Below are 20,522 nucleotides of genomic sequence, written 5' to 3'. Positions count from 1 at the left end.
TCCAAGGCTAACCCCCCAAAAATAATTAAAAAATAAATATTCAGTTTCACTTAGCTACATTATAGTTTTCAGTAAAATAACAGCCTACTAGTCTACAGGAAAGTAAAGTGAAAACGCCTCAATGCCAGAGTCGTACATCTCATAGGGAAGGCAGCGGTGCGCGGAAAACATATGTCGTTAAAGATGCCTTACCAAAAATGTCCAGTTTTGGTATAAAATAATCCTTGCATGATAAGCAATTCTAATGCTGATTAGTAAAGATTATTTTCTGAATACTCTTTAAACTATGAAATCACCTTAATTTTTTTAAATGTTGCCATTGTAGGCCTTTTTAATATAGGCTCTTAAGAAAATACACCATGCCATCCTTACAAAATATATTGAAAAAAATGCAGTAAGATTTTTTTTTTTTTGAACTGAAAACTAATAAAGATCATTTTCCATGCTGACAGTGCACATTTCATCCAGAAGTTTGAAGAGTCAAATGCTACCCCAGCTGGGGGTTATTCTGCCAAATGGCTTCCAACAGTGACCACAGAGATGGAGGATGGGAGGGGTGCGTGTGTGTAGGAAAATAAACGTGATGGTAAGCAATCCAAAATCCACATTGTCTTATCAAATATCTGACACACATAGGCAAACATACAAAGCAAATCTGGAATACAAAACTGAAACAAAAAGACATGGACAAAATGAAATAAAGCCATTTGTGAGTTACCTGCAGAGATTTGAAACAAAAAAAAAGCATACGAATGAAGCAGACATAATTCATATGGATTTGCCCAGGAAGGAGAAAAGGAGGGGTGACTGTGAGGGCTGAGGGGGGGGAGAAGAACAGATACCTTTTTTCTTAAACAAATCCATCATGAAAGAAAATGAGACAAGATTATAAATAGGCCGAGTTATAGCGCACCATGGGATTTTTAATCTGGCTACCTGTGGTTTTTGCAGTTAAAGCCCTATTCAGTAGTGGAAAGGGAGGGGGGAAGCGGGAAAAAAAAAAGAAGAAAAGAAAAAACAAAATCACGTTTATGTGCCAGTTTCGCAAATGATCACACAGCGTGCATCACCAACAATGCTGGCAAACAGGAAAGACTAATTATCAGCATTTTCTAATAAGCGTACGCCTTTGAAACATTATTGATCATTACCTGTCCGTCTCGTTTCCTGCATTCTTGAGTTTTACTCTCATGCTCTGCCATGGCAGCGCGAAGCTCTTTTTCCAGTTTCTCGATTTCCCGTTCATGGTCTCGGACCAGGCAGTCCTTCTCTGCGTTGTGCTGCTGGAATAGGTGCGTCTTCTCCTGTTCATGCTCCAGCTTCAGCTCCACTATCTGATTGGACAGTGAGGAGTACAGTTCATCAATAGAACATCCTTGTCGTCATGACAACTCGTCTACAGCTTAATTTTCCCCTTAATTTCATCAAGTTGGCAATTTTATTTTTACGTCACTATTACCTCACCTTTTAAAAAGCCACCGTTAGCGTGACAGAATTCCTCCAGACGATTCCAACAATGGCGACAACCGAGCAAATCCAGCGCATCCTTAACCAATTTGTTGGTACAAATGTCGGAGCGTTTAAAGAAAAAAAAAAATTGCATTGTCGCATTCTGCGAACGGTCCCCCCGTACCCGGCTGCTGCTCATCCGCAGGGCTGAGGATCCTAAATGGTTAATAGCCAGCCTGCTCTCCCCTTTGCTCAAGTATACACACGCAACCCCCCCACCCCAGCAATTAAATCTTTTAAGGATTTCTTGATGGTTTTCCAGAGCAAAAGCTCTTCCTTCGATATTCACCACCGTGGTATATACAGTTGTCTTTTTTTATTTTTTTCAAGAAAATTATAAAAAAAACAACAAAGCTCTATTATCCCGTTGTCAGCTACGCTACCCCAACATAAACAGATGTATGTGTTCCAGAAGGGCACCTGCTGTGCTGCAAGCTTGCACCACGGTTTCATAAGCAGCGCTCTATTCTCAGGATCCTTTCCCAGTCCGCACCACACTGGATGCTGTGACCTTGGCCAGCCCTAGCCTCTCCCCGCTAGACTGAATGGCAGCCCGAGACCAAGGGCCTGGTTGCCGCAGCTTTGATACTAATCCTCCCCGCCTCGCACAATGGCACCCTACCTGGCCTGCACACTGGAGCAGCCAGGCGGCCTTTGAAGCAGGTGATGAATAGGGACGGCAGGAAGCCGCTTCCCCACTGAACTCCGGGCCACACAGCTGCTAAGAACAGTCACTTGGATTTTTCTTCAGTTTTGGTGGATTTCGGGGAGGGGAAGGAGAAGAGAGAAAAAAAAAAAAAAGAAAAGAAAAGGGAAAAAAAAAAAAAAAAACGCCCTTATCGAGAATATGGTGGGGTATTTGCAGCGTGAGAATCCGGCTTCAAAAAAAAGCCGTCGGGAGGAGCCGGCTCAACGTCGGGTGGTTTGTGCGCCACAGCGCCCGGCACCTGATCTTAAAGCTGCAGCAAGCAATTCCGGGAGCGGGCCTCGGCCCGAAAATTAGCTGTTTTCATGGCTTTCGGCTTAAAATTTGAAGCATAGTGAAAAGCAACCTATTCTCTCCAACTACAGATGGGAATATCCCAAATTTGAAAGTAAAATACGTGATCCACACTATACGGCTGGGTGCGTCCTTCCAAAAACAACATGAGGAGAACAGCCACAATATTCTACGGTTTAGCAAATCTACATTATTTAATAACACCGAGGGGCTCATTAACACACATCTGAAGATACCCCCAGGAGGGACACGTTATCCGCGCCAGGCCTAGGATCGTTATGCAGAGCTCTTTACCTCAGGTTTTTGCCCAAGGTTTGTGTACAAAAGTGGTTTCTTTTCAGATGCTTCAGTGTCCTTGGCATGTCTAAATGGAAGTAGTCTTGCTCCCTAAAATAATTATAACACCTTTGTCTGATTTCTGGAAAAAAAGTCTGTCATACATCAGATCTCATTAAAAAGAGATCGCGCTGACAAGAAAGGTCTTTCTATTCAAACTTTTTTTTGACTTCTTAATTACTGCATTTTCTGATGGTTGGGCCATGTAAGGTCTGGGGTTAGCAAGTTTGTTGTGAGGAACTTCAGTTATTTCAATTTTCTTGTTTTTGTCTGAAGAAAAAAATGGTAGCAGGCTGAGAATGTTCCAGAAGGAGGCAAGGGATAGATCCTGCTTCTCCCACCAGCTACAGGACGTGTGCGTCATAGGTTTACCCAACTAAGGTAATTAGTTATCTTTAAAAATCTCTTCAAGTACAACATTATATTGCAGGTGCAAAGTTTTCAAATTTAAAAGTGGGAAGAGCTAAAAGGGAACAGTGCTTCCGTGTGCAGGAGGGGAGTCCTCACGGCCTGACGTGGGAGCGGAAACAATGGCAGTGTGAAGCGAGGTGTTTTGTAAACGTCAAATTCAGTGATGAAAAACTCTCACCATTTAGTGTATACCATTCCCCATGATGTTTTTGCTTGGCTTTTTAGAGACCTCTGGCAGAGAACAGCTAGAGAGAAAGGATGGGGATGACAGCATTTTCTTCCCTCAAGTTCAAATGCCTACAAAACCCATCTTCCCAAGCAAATACTAACAATCACTATGCATTCATAAGCAACAAAATGAGCTTTCCTGTACAAATAACGTGAAATGACTGAGTAGGCATTGACTATGCTGGTGAACACTCACTGAACCTTCTGTTCTCCTTAAGAACTGCTGCCAAGCTCTACAGTTTCTCTTTCACCCTTCCCTCTCTCATTATTGTATTGAGTTGTGTTGTTGCTGCTGTTAAAAGGAAAAGAAAAAAATAAAGTATGCCAACAAAAGGAAAAATACCACACTGTTTTGCATCAACAACCTGACTTCATCACAGAAAGCTGCATGAAAACTATGTTAAGTCTTCATAAATCAGTATGGATTCTCTCTGGGGTACAGCACACCTCTGTGAATGATAAAACAAACCTCCTTAAAAAAAGGAGTAAAAAACTCCTTAAAAAGACTCCTTTAAAAACTGTTACCATGTTGAGATCTTTCTGCACACCATTTTAAAATCTCTGCTTTTAACTGAAGTTTTGCAGTATGCCTTTACCTTGCAGAGAAGGACAAAAGGCGACAAAAGTATTAAGAAAATGCTAAAACAAACTTATCTGAGAAATGTGATCATCTTCTGCTATTCACTATCACAAACACACACACAAATTGCTGAATAGATTAAGTGGTGCAAATCATGACCATCCTGCACAGAACACTGAAAACCTCAGCTGCCCAAAGATGGGCTTCTAACCCAGGCAGTGGTAGCTGCACCTACGTGTGGAGGTACTCTAGAAGAACCTGTTAAAACAAGAACCCATCAAATAAAGACCTAAAGCGAAACCCTGCTGCTGTTAGTGCCAGTTCACCTTGTACATCTGGAGAACAAAGCTTGACAGTAAATAGCCTGCTGATTGTATAAGATATCTTCAGAAACCAAATACTTGTAACACAATCAACATTGACAAATGCATTTTTTAAAGTCCCTAATATAGACAACAGCTTCTACTATAGAGTTTTTGTTTTTACATCATACAGCAAGTTTAGGCTTTTCAATTTTAGAACAATTTCAACTTGTTCTCATGAACAAGTATGCTTTTGAAAATCTTTTTATAGTCCCCAAAGGAGGGAAAGGAAATTAGTTAGCTCACTACCTCTTTGAAAAATAAAGCCACTACCATAAATATTTGACACCAAAGTATGAAAATTCATGTAAATTTATGTCCACAATCTAGAAATATTATAAGTAACACCTATATAAAATATGGGTTTGCATGGCAGGATGATTTTATTAGCACTGTTTTGGCATGACTGAACTTCTTAGGGCCAGAGAAGCCACCAGTAAATTACTTATGTCATGCCAAAGTACTGAACTAAAGCTCACTCGGTATAGCACACCCACAGCACATCTATTTTGCAACAATTTTTACTTATAAACGTTTTAAGAGTATTTTCAAATGTTTTATTGGAGATTTTATTTCCCATTCCTTCACTGGTAAATCAGGTGTCTTCATTATAATTACTCTGCCCAAAATCCACTCTAAACTCTGACCAGCACTCTGTACAACATGTGATCTATCCCCAAATAACAACTCTGCTAAAATCTAGCGTTTTCTGTCTCCTAAGCCTATAAATAAATGTGCGTGTTTCATGAGGATATGAGGATTACCCATCCCTGCAAATACACTGCTTCTAAAGTAATCTGATATAGCAGACTTGAGGATCGAGTATTAATCATGCTGGGCTCTGGCTTAGCATAACTTTGGGTGGAAAAGAGGAATCTTCATTGCAAAGCAAGGGAGCATACTAGAACTATATCATAGCAGATAAATGGATTTTACAACTTCAAATTTTTTGAGATTTCAATATAATTTTGAACACAAAGTGCTCCCAAGATAAAAGAACTGTAATCAACAGAGGGCAAATGGGGTACTGAAAAATACACCAGTGCAGACCCCTACGTTACCACTTGGGGCAACAAACACACTTGGGGCAATGTACATACATGCAAATGCATTTTACTTCATTTCATTGCAAACTGTAATAATCTAATTGGCATTCATGTGTTTCCTGTTATTCTTTACCTTATAATCAACCACTAGTAACGGTATTTCAACTGCAGAGTAAGAATTGCATGAAATTCTTCAAAAGATGCAAGCTGGTCTTTAGCAAAATTACAGTTTTACTTATGCTTTCCACAACAAAATGCCCGAGTAGTCTCACTAGGTGTATATAAAATGGCATATCTGGCCAGTAAATTTTGATTTATAAAAATATTACCTCTGGAAGATTTTTAAAGTATGGTCAGCACAAACATCACATTGATGCTCTTATCTCCCCAGTCATCCTGCCATGACTAAATTTGCTTTTAAATCACCAGCATATTGGCACTGAAGTTGCATCCCTATGATTAAATCACATTTAGCAGTGGAACAAATGTCAGGAGTCTACCCAGTCTACCTGTCCCAAGAAAGCCAATTCGGTGCTCAAAATATTTCTTTCAAAATAATATGCCTTTAGTCATTGCAAATGTGTGTTTGTAGCAGATTCTAGTACAGAATTTACTGTACATTGCCTTTGTTTAGAGATTCCAAGTTTATTCAAGGACCTTCTTTGAACACTAAGAACCGACTTTGCAGGATGACTTACTATTTACTGCAGGCATCAATTTATGATCCTGGACTCGTGTTTCCTCTCCCTCCACCCCCCAGAGCCGGCTCTGTTGACTATACAGGGAGCTCAGGCTTTTAAGTATGAATCACACACAAGTTAAACGCCTGAAGGAGACAGTGTAAATACCCATACGTCTGATTAACAACTCTGTAAACAGCAGTGGTACAGCTAGAAGATTTTCACCCTCTCTTGACTTGGAGGTTAAATTCATATCCTTTTCCCATTTGTGAGTCTTAGCTATATCATGAAGTGGAAAGTTGATGCTGATGATTGAAGAAACTATTCCTCAGATATTCTGAGCAAATGGCATTCATCTGTGTGTTAAGATGGTTCAAAGGAAACATTCATGCATCCTGGATTAATTTATTAAATGAAATTTATGCAGCTTGTTGCTGATGACATGAAAAATTTAGAGCCTCTGCTAACGTGCTCATTTGGCCTCCATGCAAGAACAGACCGTATTTCAATTATCTTCGACTATAGACAAAGAGGAGAGGAACAAAGCTTTCTACAAAGATGGTGTCCTTATAGCTAAGCCAGTGTACTAAAAATATTCAGACACTCACAATCCATAACTGAACTGTTTAAAGTACAGCTAAGAAATGGCTGCAACATTAGTCTGAGTAATAACACATTTCAAAAGCATGTCTTCGCAAATATTTTCTTCACTTGAGTGGATAGCAGATCAGTCAAAAGGAAGCTAGAAGAAACAAAGAGGAAGTACGAGGCCAGAAGAAAAGCTAGGACATATCTGCAGTGACAGGAACTCCTAGCTGAAGTCACAGGTACAGGGACAAAGAAAGCGGAACCTTCAGCTTGTTATCTCTGTTAACATGCCATGCTTCAGACTCCAAAGCATGCCTCTGAAGACATGAGCATGAAACTGGAATCAGAGTTTTAGGTGTACACACATGATACCACTTGGGCAATATGGCTTGTGGTAGGACTGATGATGTTGGTAGCAGTTCCAAAGACAAGAGCACCTGCTGGGAGATCAATACAGCTGAACGTAACGTGCCTAATAAACAAGCCAGAACTGTAAATTTAACACCCAACGTAGATGAAGCATCTTGCCCTCCCTGCCTCAGAAAGGCAGAGTGGCCACGCTGAAAGCAGAAGGCAGTAAGGAACCTTGGTCCTGAAAAGCCAACTCACGCTCCACTGACCCTTCAAGCCCACACCACCCCAACTGACCCCTTTTGCAGGGCTCCTCTCTCCAGTGCTCCTGATCCACAGGTCTAAGCCTCAGCTCTCAGCCTGAATAGCTCCAGATTCCATTGCACAGGCTTTTTACAACTACTCTCAGATTCACAGCCAGTACTTATTTTCCTGAGGGACTTGCTTTCCAAATCTTATCCCCATTCACAGCAATTTCTTGTTTTCCCCCATACTTAATCCCCACTTTTTATTCTATTCCCCATCTAAGCTGTGTTTTCGTCTTCTCTCACAAGGTCACAGCCTCTTTCATACACACTGTTCTGGCTCCGTTTCCCAGGGAGGGTATGGAAATTCTCAGTAAGACTCTTCAGAGCATTTAGCTGCTGAACTCCAGAAAATCTGAATTAATCGATGTTTATTACCTAAATACACTTGAGTAGATCTTCAGGAGGAAAAGAAAAAGCAACACACTCAGGTGAAAAATTCCTTATCTCCAACATTTCAAGAAAATCTTGCTACAATTTTAGCAAACGCAAAATCAATGTCATCTCTGCCTTGATCACCCAAACACTGGCTAAAATCTTCTGCCACAAAATTAAACAGCTAAAAATTAGTATGGGAGGTACAAAACCATTAATGTAAATTAAACTTCAGAATATTTTTATTTCAAGAAACTGAACATGAGATTCTGCTTGTAACCTTCATATGAAATAGCACTGCTAGCACTGTGGAAGATGTTTGATTTTAAATGTATGCACTTATGTACAAAATAAGGCTTGCAATTACAAACTTTGTATTTTACCTCCAAGATAACTGCACTTTTTTTTTTTTTTAAATTAACCGCACTAAACAGTTACAAAAAAAAGAGTCATACAAAAAGATAAATAATGTTCTTCCTCCTCTCCTCCTATCTTCCTCTGCTCCAAAGCACTGCTCAAATGAGAAAAAATTTCCCTGCACTACCTCTAATATCTGTCCTTGCTGCTGGCAGGTAAGATTACAGCCATGCTTTTTTCACTTTAACCAGCTGATTCTGCACTTCTTTACTTCCCTTTCTTTAATATAAAAGGCACATTTTGGAAGGCACCACACCTTTGTTTTGCTCCAGACTTAAAAGCTTAGACTAGTTCTCTCATCTTTACCATGATTTCAAAGCGATTTTGTTAAATACCCAGTAAAACATTTCTGAAGGTGTCCTGTTACTTTCTTACTTTGCTAACAAGAAGACAACCCTAATTATTCCTTCACAGGTTTTACAGAAGTCAGCACTCAACAATAAATGTTGCAAGAAAGGATTTCCTGAGATACAGGGAGATTCTTCAGCTATCACGTAATACTTTTCCTAGCTTTCCACTTTGCCATGGAAGCATGAATAATTATTATTTAAAATGGAATAAACACAGTTAAAGAAGAGACAAACCAAAACAAAAAGCTTATTTATAAATTCAGGTTGGCATTCTCTCTCAAACTACGTCCATAACTCAGCAAGGAACACCACCCTGCTATGACAACAATTCATCAGCTTTTTCATAGTGCATTCTCCCTGCTATGAAAAAGAAATCTCAGACTTTAGCTCTCTCACTAGGCTTGCACCTCAACTTTTTCACAACCCCTCAATCATAATACTTCAACAAATATTTATACCAACAAATGAGTGTAACAGTGATCATAGGGTTACGTATGTTTTCTTAAAGGACAAGCTAATGCCATTTGAACATTAAGATCTCCAAAAGCCACTGAAAAGCTTCCATTGATGACAATTTATGAAAGTCTGCCTGAAACAAAGATGAGTATGTGCTTCGCCCTGCTGGAAAGTGTCCTTGTCTGAAACCTTGTTCTACCGCAAATGCTCTGCTGTGCTATCATGGCTTGTTCTGAGAGCTGAGCACATTGGATACAGCAAAGCAGCATATTCACATTCATTTTTCTAGCAAGTTTGCCTCCCTAAAATCTGCTACTGCCAAGTTTGGGCACAGACTTTTTTAAAAAATATTTGGACTAATGGCAAGTGATTTCAGCAGAAACTCTTCCCAGGTATTTTGAGCTAAACTGCGAATGTAATTAGAACGTGGAGGGGAAAAAAAAAAAAGAAAAGGGAGGGGGGGGCTTGCAAAAAAACAAACAACCTTTTTTCCTGTGCTGACGGTGCCATAAAGCCCGGCTACAGATACTGCAACCATTTCAAAGGCAGGAAAGGCTGAGGCCTTCACTGTGGTGTCCACTGGCTTTGAAGTGCCGAAAGCAGCTGCTCCCAGCAGATAGGAACTGTGGTGCTGTTGGAGTTATTTTTTTTCTTCAAAATATACTTTCAAATCTAACAGCTGCAAGTAGAACAAAGTTGAGCTAAAGTATATTTAAAGAAAAAAAAAAAGCCACCAGTTTCTCCCTAAGAGTGTTCTCAGTGGATACTTCAAAAGAAAGTGGCACTGAATCAGATGAAGCTGGAACCAAGACCGATATGTGACAGCTGAAACCAAATACTGCAAGATCCCCAAATTTCTTCTTTGCTTTTTAGATTCCAAAGAATTTGAAAAGTTAACAAAATATTAATTTCCATGGTTTCTTTTTTCGAGGAAAATTAGAAATGTGAAGGTTTCATACATTTATATATATATATGTATGTATCAATATTCTCACCTGTAATCTCTTTGAAATCAATATTCAAGAAGATTGCAGTGAAACACTGATAACCATACATATAAAACAGATGGATAAAACCACATCCCTCAAGTTCTCATACTTTCAGTTTTTCAGTTTGGAGAATAGGTTCATTTGGTTTTTGTTATCAACATGATTAAATTTACGGACAACTGAGTTGTCCAGTAGGCTGACAGTGCTTCCTCTGCAACTCACCATGCCAAGCTGTCCAAAATAAATCTGAAGCTCAATTTTCCTTCTGTATATAAATCCAATTTTATGATTATTCAGATACTTGAGGCAGAACATCTCAATGCAATTGCTGCTTTCTCAGGTAGCCGAAGTATCCCATTTGTAGCTGGGTGCCTATTTCCTGACTGGAAGTCTGCTAGAGCCCTGCTGAAGCACACCACTAATTCTAATTTACTGCTCAATTTAAATAGTCTAAATCAGTCTATTCCTTTACAATTAACATCTGAAGAAGTATGCAGTAAAACAAGGCAAGGAAAAGTCTGCTTTAAAGATTTTGTAGAAGTCCTGAAGCATAAATGGAGAGAAATAGAAGTTGGAACTACTGAAGGGAAATTTTTAAGAGTGGAAGAACTGAGCTCATACTGTTCTGTGGCTGCACTGAAGGAGCCTTATACTGCAGAAATGACAATACAAAAGAAGGCAGTTTACAATGATAATGCATTACAATCTGCAGGAAGGGTCACACATTTCTCAGGCTTGCAGTCTTTCAATGAACATTCTAAATGAAGTATGATCAGAAATAATAAGAAAAAAATAGGGCATAAGCAGGATTCCTGTGAGAATTCTTCTGGGGCTCTCGTTATTCAGCTGTTTAGTGTTGAAACCCTTTCCTTGTGTTTCTGTGATATTTCATAAAGTCTCTCTGTTTTCTTAGACTAAAAAGTAGCTATCCTAAATTAAATCAAATTGAAGTAGCAACAAACTCCTTTCAGTGGAAAATGCTTTCACTGATGTTTATCACAGTATCACTATTGTTACAGAACAACAATATAAAATGATTCAAACAAATTTGAACTAACACATTCATTTCTTGGCTTTTTTTTGTTTTGTTTTGTTTTAACAATCCTTTTAATCCAGTGTCTGGAAGCTCTGAACAAGAGGCATAAAGACACAAGAAAACAAATAAACCAAACCACGACACTACTAGGCTTTGTCATTTTCCTTTAGTGTACAAAACCAGTAAGAAGTGCTTGGGAGAAGACCGTATCTATCATATCTCTTATCATGCACACCGAAAGAAAAAAAAAAACATTTGTAGGTAGGAACAAGAATGTTGTAACATGCTATGAACTGCAAACCAGTGGTTATTACTACAGATCATGTTCCTAAACACAGGAAGAAAATCTTTGAATAAATGCTTACTTGCAACTCTTTAAAAGAGTACCACAAATTATAAGAACTGTAGAGAATAAGGTGATCCAACCAAAACACTGAAGTGATGCCAACATGAGATTCCATAAAAACGTCCACTTTAAGGCAGACGCCCACCTAACCCCAACATTTCCCTTTGTCTTACTGTTCTTTTGGCAAGTGGACTCATTTGCAACACAACACCCATGAACATACACACACGCCTCCCAACAGCTCTGTGAGCTGGGCTATTCCTGAATCATTAAGTAGAAGAACTATAAGTATTATCATCCAGTAAAACAAAGAACCTGTGCAGATGTATTTGCTACACTGGACAATGTCTCACCCTTCATCAGGTGAAAACAATTAGTAATGTTGACAATTGTGAGTGAGGGTTAGGAAATGCTTGGATCTGAACCAACCAACTCTCTTCAATTAAATTTGAGAGCCACGGAGAAAATATTGTTCCTCACAAACAATGGTGAAGCTCTCTCTCAGCACCTTCCAAAGTGATCCCATTTCTTCATTACTTGAAAAAGTCCCTGCTGGATGGACCACAGCAGGAGTTGCACCATAAGCTGACAGCAATATTTCATTCTCCCACCAGCACGGAAGGTAAACTTGGTGAGGAAATGAAGCCACATTTCCCTAGTGGAAATGTAAACTTACACCCACACAAAAACATTGATAAGAGATAACTTCAAGCTTATGGGCTAACTATATCATTGCTGTACCACTGTATGGTTGGCCTTAAAGTAATCATAAAAATTTTCAATCCCTTAACAGGTGTTACCAAACAGACAGCACTTTGACTAGCTACCACTTGGAACACTTGTTTTAGCTCTCAAGCTTGTAACATGCAATAATTTGTCTGCTTCTCTTTGTTTTTTGTTTTGTTTTTTTCCCCCCTTTACACTTCACAATACTACTGGACCCAAGCTTCTTGTTTCCACCCAAATATTTCCTGAACATTTCACAACCCTGAAATTATACTATAATAAATAAAATCCCTACCAGTAGGCCAAAACAAGCATTTATGTGAACACTCCCCATGTAAAAAAATGATAAAAAGAATAAAGCATTGATCCTTGGCAAAAAGAAAGAGAGATAACATTAAATAATTTCATCTGGTCATTATGAAAATAGGTGTTGCCACCTGTAAGCCTGGGAAACTATTTGCAAGAGGCAGATGTACAAAGGATAGCAAAGGGGAAACAAAAATATTTTCTATTTGGACTCTCTCTCCTCCATCCCCCAACCCGTCAATTCTGCATATCTATAGAATGTCAATAGGAAGAACAGCAACACACAGCGAGATCAGGATTTAGCCACAGGAGCTGACCTACATCTGTCCCTCCTCCCCTGCACCTGGAGGTTCACGCTTACTGACCTGTTGCTCATATCTTTGCTTGAGCTCTTCCAATTGCCAGGAGAATTCTTCGGATTGCTTTTCCCGGAGCGATTTTGATCTGCTTAGATCTGCTTCAACCTTTTCCATCTACATGGTAAAAGAAAGAGAATATTTAATTTTTTTTTTAAAGGCATAGCTTGAAACATTCTGACGTTTTTTCATGTTGTTTGCAAACCATCAAAGACCTGAATAGAACTTGCTGAGAATAATAATCGTATTATTTGTATGCTGTGAAAATGAATATTCAGTGAATATAGCACTATTAGTAACTTACAGATACAGTCATCACCTATATGATGTCGCTCCCTGATTACAAAATATTGGCTTAATTTTTCACTTGACAGTGGTAAACATCCCATTCAAATTAACTGAATATGTTTATAGACATATTTAAGACTCAAAAATATTTATTTTAAAAACACATTGCCTGTGGAAATTCAAGGCAAGTAATGCATGAATCAGTGCACAAACTACACATTTAAAGTTTACATTAAATCACTTCAAATTTAAGTAAAAATAACTTAAAAGAGAATTATTTGGCTGCAAGTAAAGTTCCCTGAAGATAGTCATCACCTATGAATAATGAGTCTCACAGATTCCAGCACACAGCATCAAGGAAGCAATTTCATAACCCAATTAACAAAGACTTTTGTATCAAAAGCACAACTGTTAGCTGTACATCAGGCATGTTTCCAGGGGAATATGTATACAGTGCCATGCTACAGCGAATGCTCATCAACTATTTTAGATCTAGGTCCCAACACAGGCAGCGAATGAACTGTCCCCCTTAAAAAGAGAGAAAGGAAAAGGGGTGTAAGCTGTCAGGAGGACCAGTGCTGCCACTCGTCCATCTGCTGTACCAAAAGAAGAAACGCATGAATTCCTGAACCACAAGCCAAAATCCTGTTTGGCCTAAGGGAGTGCTCTGTCTTCAATAGATGTCTTTGCCAATCGGTCTGGACATCACTTCTAAGCCAGATAAAGAACAGAAAAGGCAGTACTCGGAATGGGAGAAGCATTTTATTGGAAAATACTGCAACAAGAGAGGAAGATGTAGGACTAGGAATTGTTGTCCAGATAAAATAAAATAAAACCAAAATAAAACAGATGAAATCATCTTTTCAGTAGTCCTTGAACCTCAATGGTATTATCTGCTATTAAGAAAAGTTGCTTCTGCATAAATATATTATGAATATTACATTATTTATTATTTTATTTATTACAAATATTAAATATTTTATGATTTTTTTCTTCCACCTCCAAACTTACTTGAGTTGTATCTCCATAGGCATATTTTACTCATCTCAATAAACACAGAAAAATACATGACCATGATATTTTACTAAAGGACTACTTTCTAAGAATTAAAACATCCTTAAAAAATGAAATAGTAAAAACTATGCAGAGATGCTCTAACTCTACAGGGTTTTTGTGCTTTAATCATTAGGGAAAAAAATAAATCATGTTTCCTGCAAGTGCAAGGAAAGCTCCTGATCATTATTCACCAAGCCCAAGAAACACTAGAGCTGAAGTATGGTGGCATAGTCCACGTATTGTGTCTCTTTGCTAGCTAGTATTAGCAAAAATGCAGATCTTGCAGTTAAAAGTGTACCACTCACCCATCAAGGGGGCATCAGGTGATTCTTAATAGTCATGAGCTTGACAAAATAGGGAGCAGATGGCAAAAAAAAATAAATCACAGAGCCAAATGAATGAATCAAATATTGATTACAAGAACTGAAGATGCCAGACCTCATTCTACTTATCTCTGTAAGCAACTTTACCACACACACACACAAAAATGGTTCTGGAAGCCCAAGATTTCTGATGTGGTTAAGAGTACAGTGTTGCTATAGCTACTACAGATTTTGATTTGCAATACATTCCACCTAGCTACAAAAGAATTCTTCACTCTGTTGTAATCTAACATGCGATTTATCTAAAGAGTATGTGCGCATGCAGAAGAATGAGAAAGGACAAAGCTACAAAGACAGTTTCAGTACTGCTTCTCTGATGTATTTCCTTGAACCTTGGTTCCTGTAAAACAGTATTGCTCAATTGTATAATAATTTACAGTAATTTTTATGTGACAGTTGACTTTGTAAGTTTCAAAAGTTTACAACCCCCCTCCATCAGGTTAATGAAACTATTATCAATCTTTCTAGAATTAGACTAAATATTTTATTTCTGCTCCAAAAATAAAGTCAAGCCGTCTTCAAGTTGGAGGAGAGCCTCATGGCACAGTAAATGACAGAAACTGACCTTAAAATTGTAGGATTTGTTCTGTTGCCCTCAGAGATCTAGTTTGCAAAAACACACGCTGCTTTTATGTCTTTTGCTCTTTTTTTTTTTTTTTTTCCAAACTATTATTTGCTGTCTGCATAGGTCTTAAAAAATAATCAGCAATACAATGCCTTGCTTCCTTTCACACTTTCATCAAGGATTTTGGCAAAATCAAAGCTTCACAAGAACAACAAAGGAAAAATTTGTTAAATTATAACTACATGATAACATTTTATTCTTCTAAGAAAATTTCAAGCACAGTAGGTTTTCCTCTCACAAACTTCTAAATTCATAGTAATTGTGAAACCCATATAAGAGGTTAGTGATTTTTAAGGGAAAAAAAAAAAAATCTCAGTTTTAATCACCTCATGCTTGTTTTATACATATCTGTCACTGTTTTAAATTTATTTTTGATTTTTGTACCAGTAAAATAATTCTCCCCCATAAGAGACCTCTTTTCATTCCAAAGAATATTAAAGAATATTAAATTTCTGAGAGCTTCAGTGATGCTTGGTAGTAGGTAAGTGATATCCATACCTTCATACATCAAACTATTCATATCTTTATGTATCGATTTATCTTCATATACATATATATTCATACACACACACATATATATATTTTTTGCCAAGTCTTCAGGTTTTGGAACACTCCTGAGAAATAGGAGTGAAGTTTTGTGACCAAAACTTTTCTTTTTTTTTTTTTTTTTTTTTGATAGAAATTTTACCACTGTACTACACCATCACCATCCTTAGAAATCTCATACAATATTAGATTACAGCATCCTACTGTCAGTAACAAGGTTTGGTTATGATGGGTGAGGTTAGAAAACTGAGCATATGGTTAGATAGAATTACAGGCTTGAGATACGTATAGGGATTTTAATCACATGAACAAGTTAACGAAATACTCTGTCCTGTCCTTCTTTTTGATTACCTATCACTTATTCCTTATTTCACTCATCATACCGTGTTTTTAAAATACTGGAGATAATGGTTAAACTGTTGCTTATTCTGCAAGGAATTTATACATAAATTCTTACTAGTAAATCTCAGGGAGAGAAAAATGGGTTTTACTGTTATCTGCCCATGGATGACAGCAGGCACAATGGCTCTGCCCCGTGTAGGCTCAAACTGATTACAAGACCTCATTAACAGAACCCAGAGTCGTTCCAAAAAGAGTAGGAAGAGACACACATTTAAGTGGAAAAATTATACACGTTGTTCTGCAGGGGTGTATAAACTAACACTTTATACTCTCACTACTGAAAATCCCTAATCAGTATCATAACTGCAGAAATCTTTATAACAATGACAATTCTGGCTTTGTTAGAAAGATGAAACAACTGCTAACATCCCTTTTTGACTTGCTAGCAAAGACACTACATTGTGAAAGATTTTGATGTAGCACTATCAAGTGAAGCATGTTTCTGGCATTATAAGATCAGAATATGCTATCCTACTGAGACAGAGTTTCAGAAAGGCTGGCATTGTGACCTCCTCACCTGCTGTTTCATTTCAGCATAGACTTTTTCTGAGTTCAGCTCCACCTGCCGCTTAAACTCCTCCAGGGCAGCATCTGCCTGCTGGGCCTGCAGCCTCTGTACCTCTGTCACCCGAGTCAGCTGCTCCTCCTTCTCCCTAGAAAGTCACAGAAAATTTTCAGAGTTCAAGTATCAAATAAAAGAACAAGTGTGCTAGTGTAAAAGAAAGGCCTTTAACCCTATCAGTTTAAAATAGTATTCAGATTTCAATTTCCTGTCCCAGCTTCTGCCAAACTTCCCTTAGCAATACTTTGAAGAAGGGAATAGAAGTCTAGAGTTATTTTCACTTTCTCCTGTCGAATTTCACAAGCCTAAACATAGCGTTCATAGCCTATGACAATACCTCTGGCTTCAAAGTCTGCATTGACGTGAATGGTTCACCACTTGGTCTACAACCTCCTTCTTTTAAATCTCAGCCTAAGAAGTGCATTGTCCCACTAACATTTAAGTGAATTGCTTTTAGCATCATTGTATTCTTCTATTAAAACCACAAAACACTTATCCCAGTGCCACCTTTGCTCAGACAAGATGCAGGATTATTCATTACTTGGCATATATCAAAACACAATAGTGTTAATGTGTGACACATGGTACCTTCTGAATCTATCAGCAATCCACAATGCTGCAATACCTATTCAGCCTTCAAAGTAATGACAAATGTTAATTTTTTTTTTTGTAGAGATAGTTCATATTAACAGCCCATATTATTTGGCATATCAATGTCAAAACATACATAGAAATTTGTTCTGGCATCCTAAGACACCACAGCTTATCAATAGTAATGCACATATAACATTTTATGTACATACATGCACACAGATACACACCCCTAAAAAAGACGTTACCATACTGACGCATCACAGAAGAACATTCTGATAACACATAAATATTTTGGAAATATTGATGCGGTTCTTCACATAGAAGACAATCGGGAAGCATTGTTAACTTTCTGTTATGCGTTTGTTTTCACAGGGCAGCAGAGTTGCCCGACTGTGTCAAAACACACGCGAACACCATGGTGCTATCAATGGACAAAGCTGGCTCTACCAAGGGTTTATAACAGAAGACACATTCAAACAGACCTGTGGCTGACATTTTCATTTTACAGGCAGAGGAAGTACCTCATGATAAATTTCCCATTTTGACAGAAATTATTTCCATATAAAACAAAGAATCTGACACACAAGAGATGGAAAAGACCAACTAATTCATCTAGTCTGTCACCTTGCCAGCACTGAACTAGCTGTTACAGCACTGAGCAAGCCTTTTATAAAGGTCAGGAAGCTGCCAATCCCAAAGTTACAGTATTCACATCCTCTTCCGTGGTTTTCATACCAGACTTTGACAATGGGACAAAGAACATAATCCTACATCTTCACAAAGTGTCCATTTGCTGTGCAGGAGAGCAGGGTAATTCTATTAGTAAAGAGATCAAAGAAATGCTACAAGTCCTGAATAAGTATCTTACTGTTTACTTTTTTTTTCATTATGCACATTTGAAAAAAAATATTTTGGTACCTTGTTTACAGATGACAGAATTCAGACATGAGGAGACTGATTTTTTCATTAAGAAAAAGGAAAATAACTTTTTTTTTTTTTTTTTTTACTCAGCATAAATTAGACAAAAAAACATGCATCACGTTTTGGTTCAGGTGTTTTGTGCGTGCGTTCATTGAGGAGTGTGTTTTCTAAAAACTTTATTCAAATTTTCTAGGAGCATCCATCAGCTTTACACAAATACACTGTATTTCTACTGCCACAATAACTGCATTTGCTAAACTCCTTTTGGGAGAAAGAACTCTGCATATCCTCCATTAATTTATGGGAAAATAAGAATTATGCAGGAAAATAAAACTTTTTTTTGGTCTAAATTCAACTGTTATAAAGGCCATTTAGGACCTAAACTTCTACTACAGAGGATCCAAAATACCATAACCACAAGTACAAAAATCCTCAGCCATTTCTCAGAACGTGCACACGAAGGATGCCTCAAAAGCTAACCACGATACGAATCATTTGATGAGTTACTGATGCATCAACTGTAGCTGCAGAGGCATTGGGCTTAATTATCCCCCTGAAATGCAAGTACTAGAGACAAAGTTCTGTGTTCAGCAGCTCCAAGTTAACAACTGCTTGATACTGAAGTACAGCGAGCACGTCATTCCCTTCTCCCATAATAAAATGTAACAACAATTCACAGAAACGAATAATAAGCAAATGAACAATCTTCTGAGCCCTAGACACAGCTCAACATCCTGAAAGAGAAGATGGGAGCAGGGCAGCAGCGTGGTGCAGCGGCAGAGCATCGCCTTAGAGGAAACACTGAGAGGGGAAAACTCTTCTCCCAAAGATCCTTAATTAATTTATGGGCGCTGGAAAACACTTCTTCCTCCCCACAAAATGCATCTAAATACTTCCAACTCCATGCTGGAAACAAAACCAAAAACCAAAGCTTATTCAAATACTGATAAGTGTCAAGAGGCACTGGAAGAACATCTTTGGTCTAGGCAGATGGAAACAACAAATCTGAACATAAAAGGACAAGATGTCAGTCCTTGTGCTGTTAGTGAGCCTCCAAATTTATGCATCTTCTTCCGCAGGAATATATTTTTATTTTGAAATATTACAAGGTAAACTTTTAGGAATCAGGTTTTATGCACCATCCTTTCATTTAAGGACTTAATCCCATGAATAGATGTAACATCTCATTATAAGTAGGAATAAAACAACTTTTTTTTTTTTTTTTTTTTTAAGGATGTGGGAGCTAGCTGTCTACTTTTTGTGCATTTAAGATTTGAACAGAAGCTTAGAAAACATGCACAACAATGGACTGTGGTTCACAAATATAAGAAAAGCTTCACTTTTTTTTCCCCAAGACACTGAGCAATGTGCCTAGCATGAAGCACTAAAATATTCACTTTGAAGATTATTTTTTTTCAGTTGGACTAGTTGTGGGGCCGAATACAATACAATTACATCACTTAAATCCCCTAAAGCTGAGCTGGATTGAATATAAAAATAGGGTGAATTTACTCTTTGGCCCCAATTTAAAAAGCAGCAAATTCCTCTTGTTTCAGTGTATAAAGGATATGTCCATGGAATTAGCAATCTTACACAGCACAAACCATCTCAGTGAAAGTTTACTATGAAGTCCGAAATTGCAATTTCAGAAAGCAGCACTCTGAAGTGTACTGATAAATGGAAAATACAAACATCTTAAATACTTCTTCATGCTTAATCATAAATATTTTCCTTGCTTCGTAAAATGCCTTCCAAGAGGTAACAACTAAAACACAGTCAGACGCTGCAGCATTGCGAGTCAGGTTAATGAAACACAGGGCAATCCAGTGATTTACATGGGGTTAAATAAATTCAAGATGTGCCAGCAAACATAGTATGAGCCAGCAATACTACTCAGGGAGCTCTTGAGGCCAAAAGGTTCTCACCAGTCCCTATACAACAGGGAGAGCTGACCAACACCAAACAAGAGCAGGACATGTGCCTCATTCACACCATCTTCAACAAATGAAAAATATTTTAGACTGCATGTATACACGTGTACAGAAGGCACATCCCCATGAGCTACACATGGACAAGCTCTGTAGACAGTTTCACATCCCATTAGCAAATCTGCATGCAAACACCCGGGGCATAGCTTAGAGGCTTCTTGGTGATAGGAAAAATTGCTAGATCATGAGAATCTTGGCGTTTATTTTAAATAATACCATATTTCATATGGTATTATGATATTTAATTTTCATTTTTAATATTCTGGCAGAAGTGAAAACCTGCTTGTGTCCAAGCATACCTTTGTTTTTTTGAGTTTAGCAGAGCGCAAAAGGGGACTGTGCAATTTCATTGATAAGGATACATTTTACCACTGAATAAGCTTCCAAAACTCAGTGCCGTGTAT

The 20,522-nt window shown here is 38.1% G+C and overlaps 1 protein-coding gene across 9 annotated transcripts in view; it reads right to left on the bottom strand.

The window, feature by feature from the left end:
• CEP112 (centrosomal protein 112) overlaps nt 1-20,522 on the bottom strand; it is a 161,832-nt gene that overhangs the window by 88,561 nt on the left and 52,749 nt on the right. For all 9 annotated transcript variants that reach the window (XR_011088771.1, XM_068655182.1, XM_068655183.1 and 6 more), the window contains exons 18-20: nt 16,571-16,706; nt 12,763-12,870; nt 1,152-1,334 (exon numbers count right to left, since the gene is read on the bottom strand). Coding sequence is in view for 8 of the 9 variants with exons in the window: in XM_068655182.1 (XP_068511283.1) it covers nt 1,152-1,334; nt 12,763-12,870; nt 16,571-16,706 (427 nt within the window). In the remaining variant the exon portion in view is untranslated. The remainder of the gene's footprint in view (nt 1-1,151; nt 1,335-12,762; nt 12,871-16,570; nt 16,707-20,522) is intronic.

The sequence above is a fragment of the Anas acuta genome, chromosome 18 (assembly GCF_963932015.1).
Source record: "Anas acuta chromosome 18, bAnaAcu1.1, whole genome shotgun sequence".
NCBI classification, from domain to species: Eukaryota; Metazoa; Chordata; class Aves; order Anseriformes; family Anatidae; genus Anas; species Anas acuta.
This window is presented reverse-complemented; position numbering and strand designations above follow the sequence as displayed.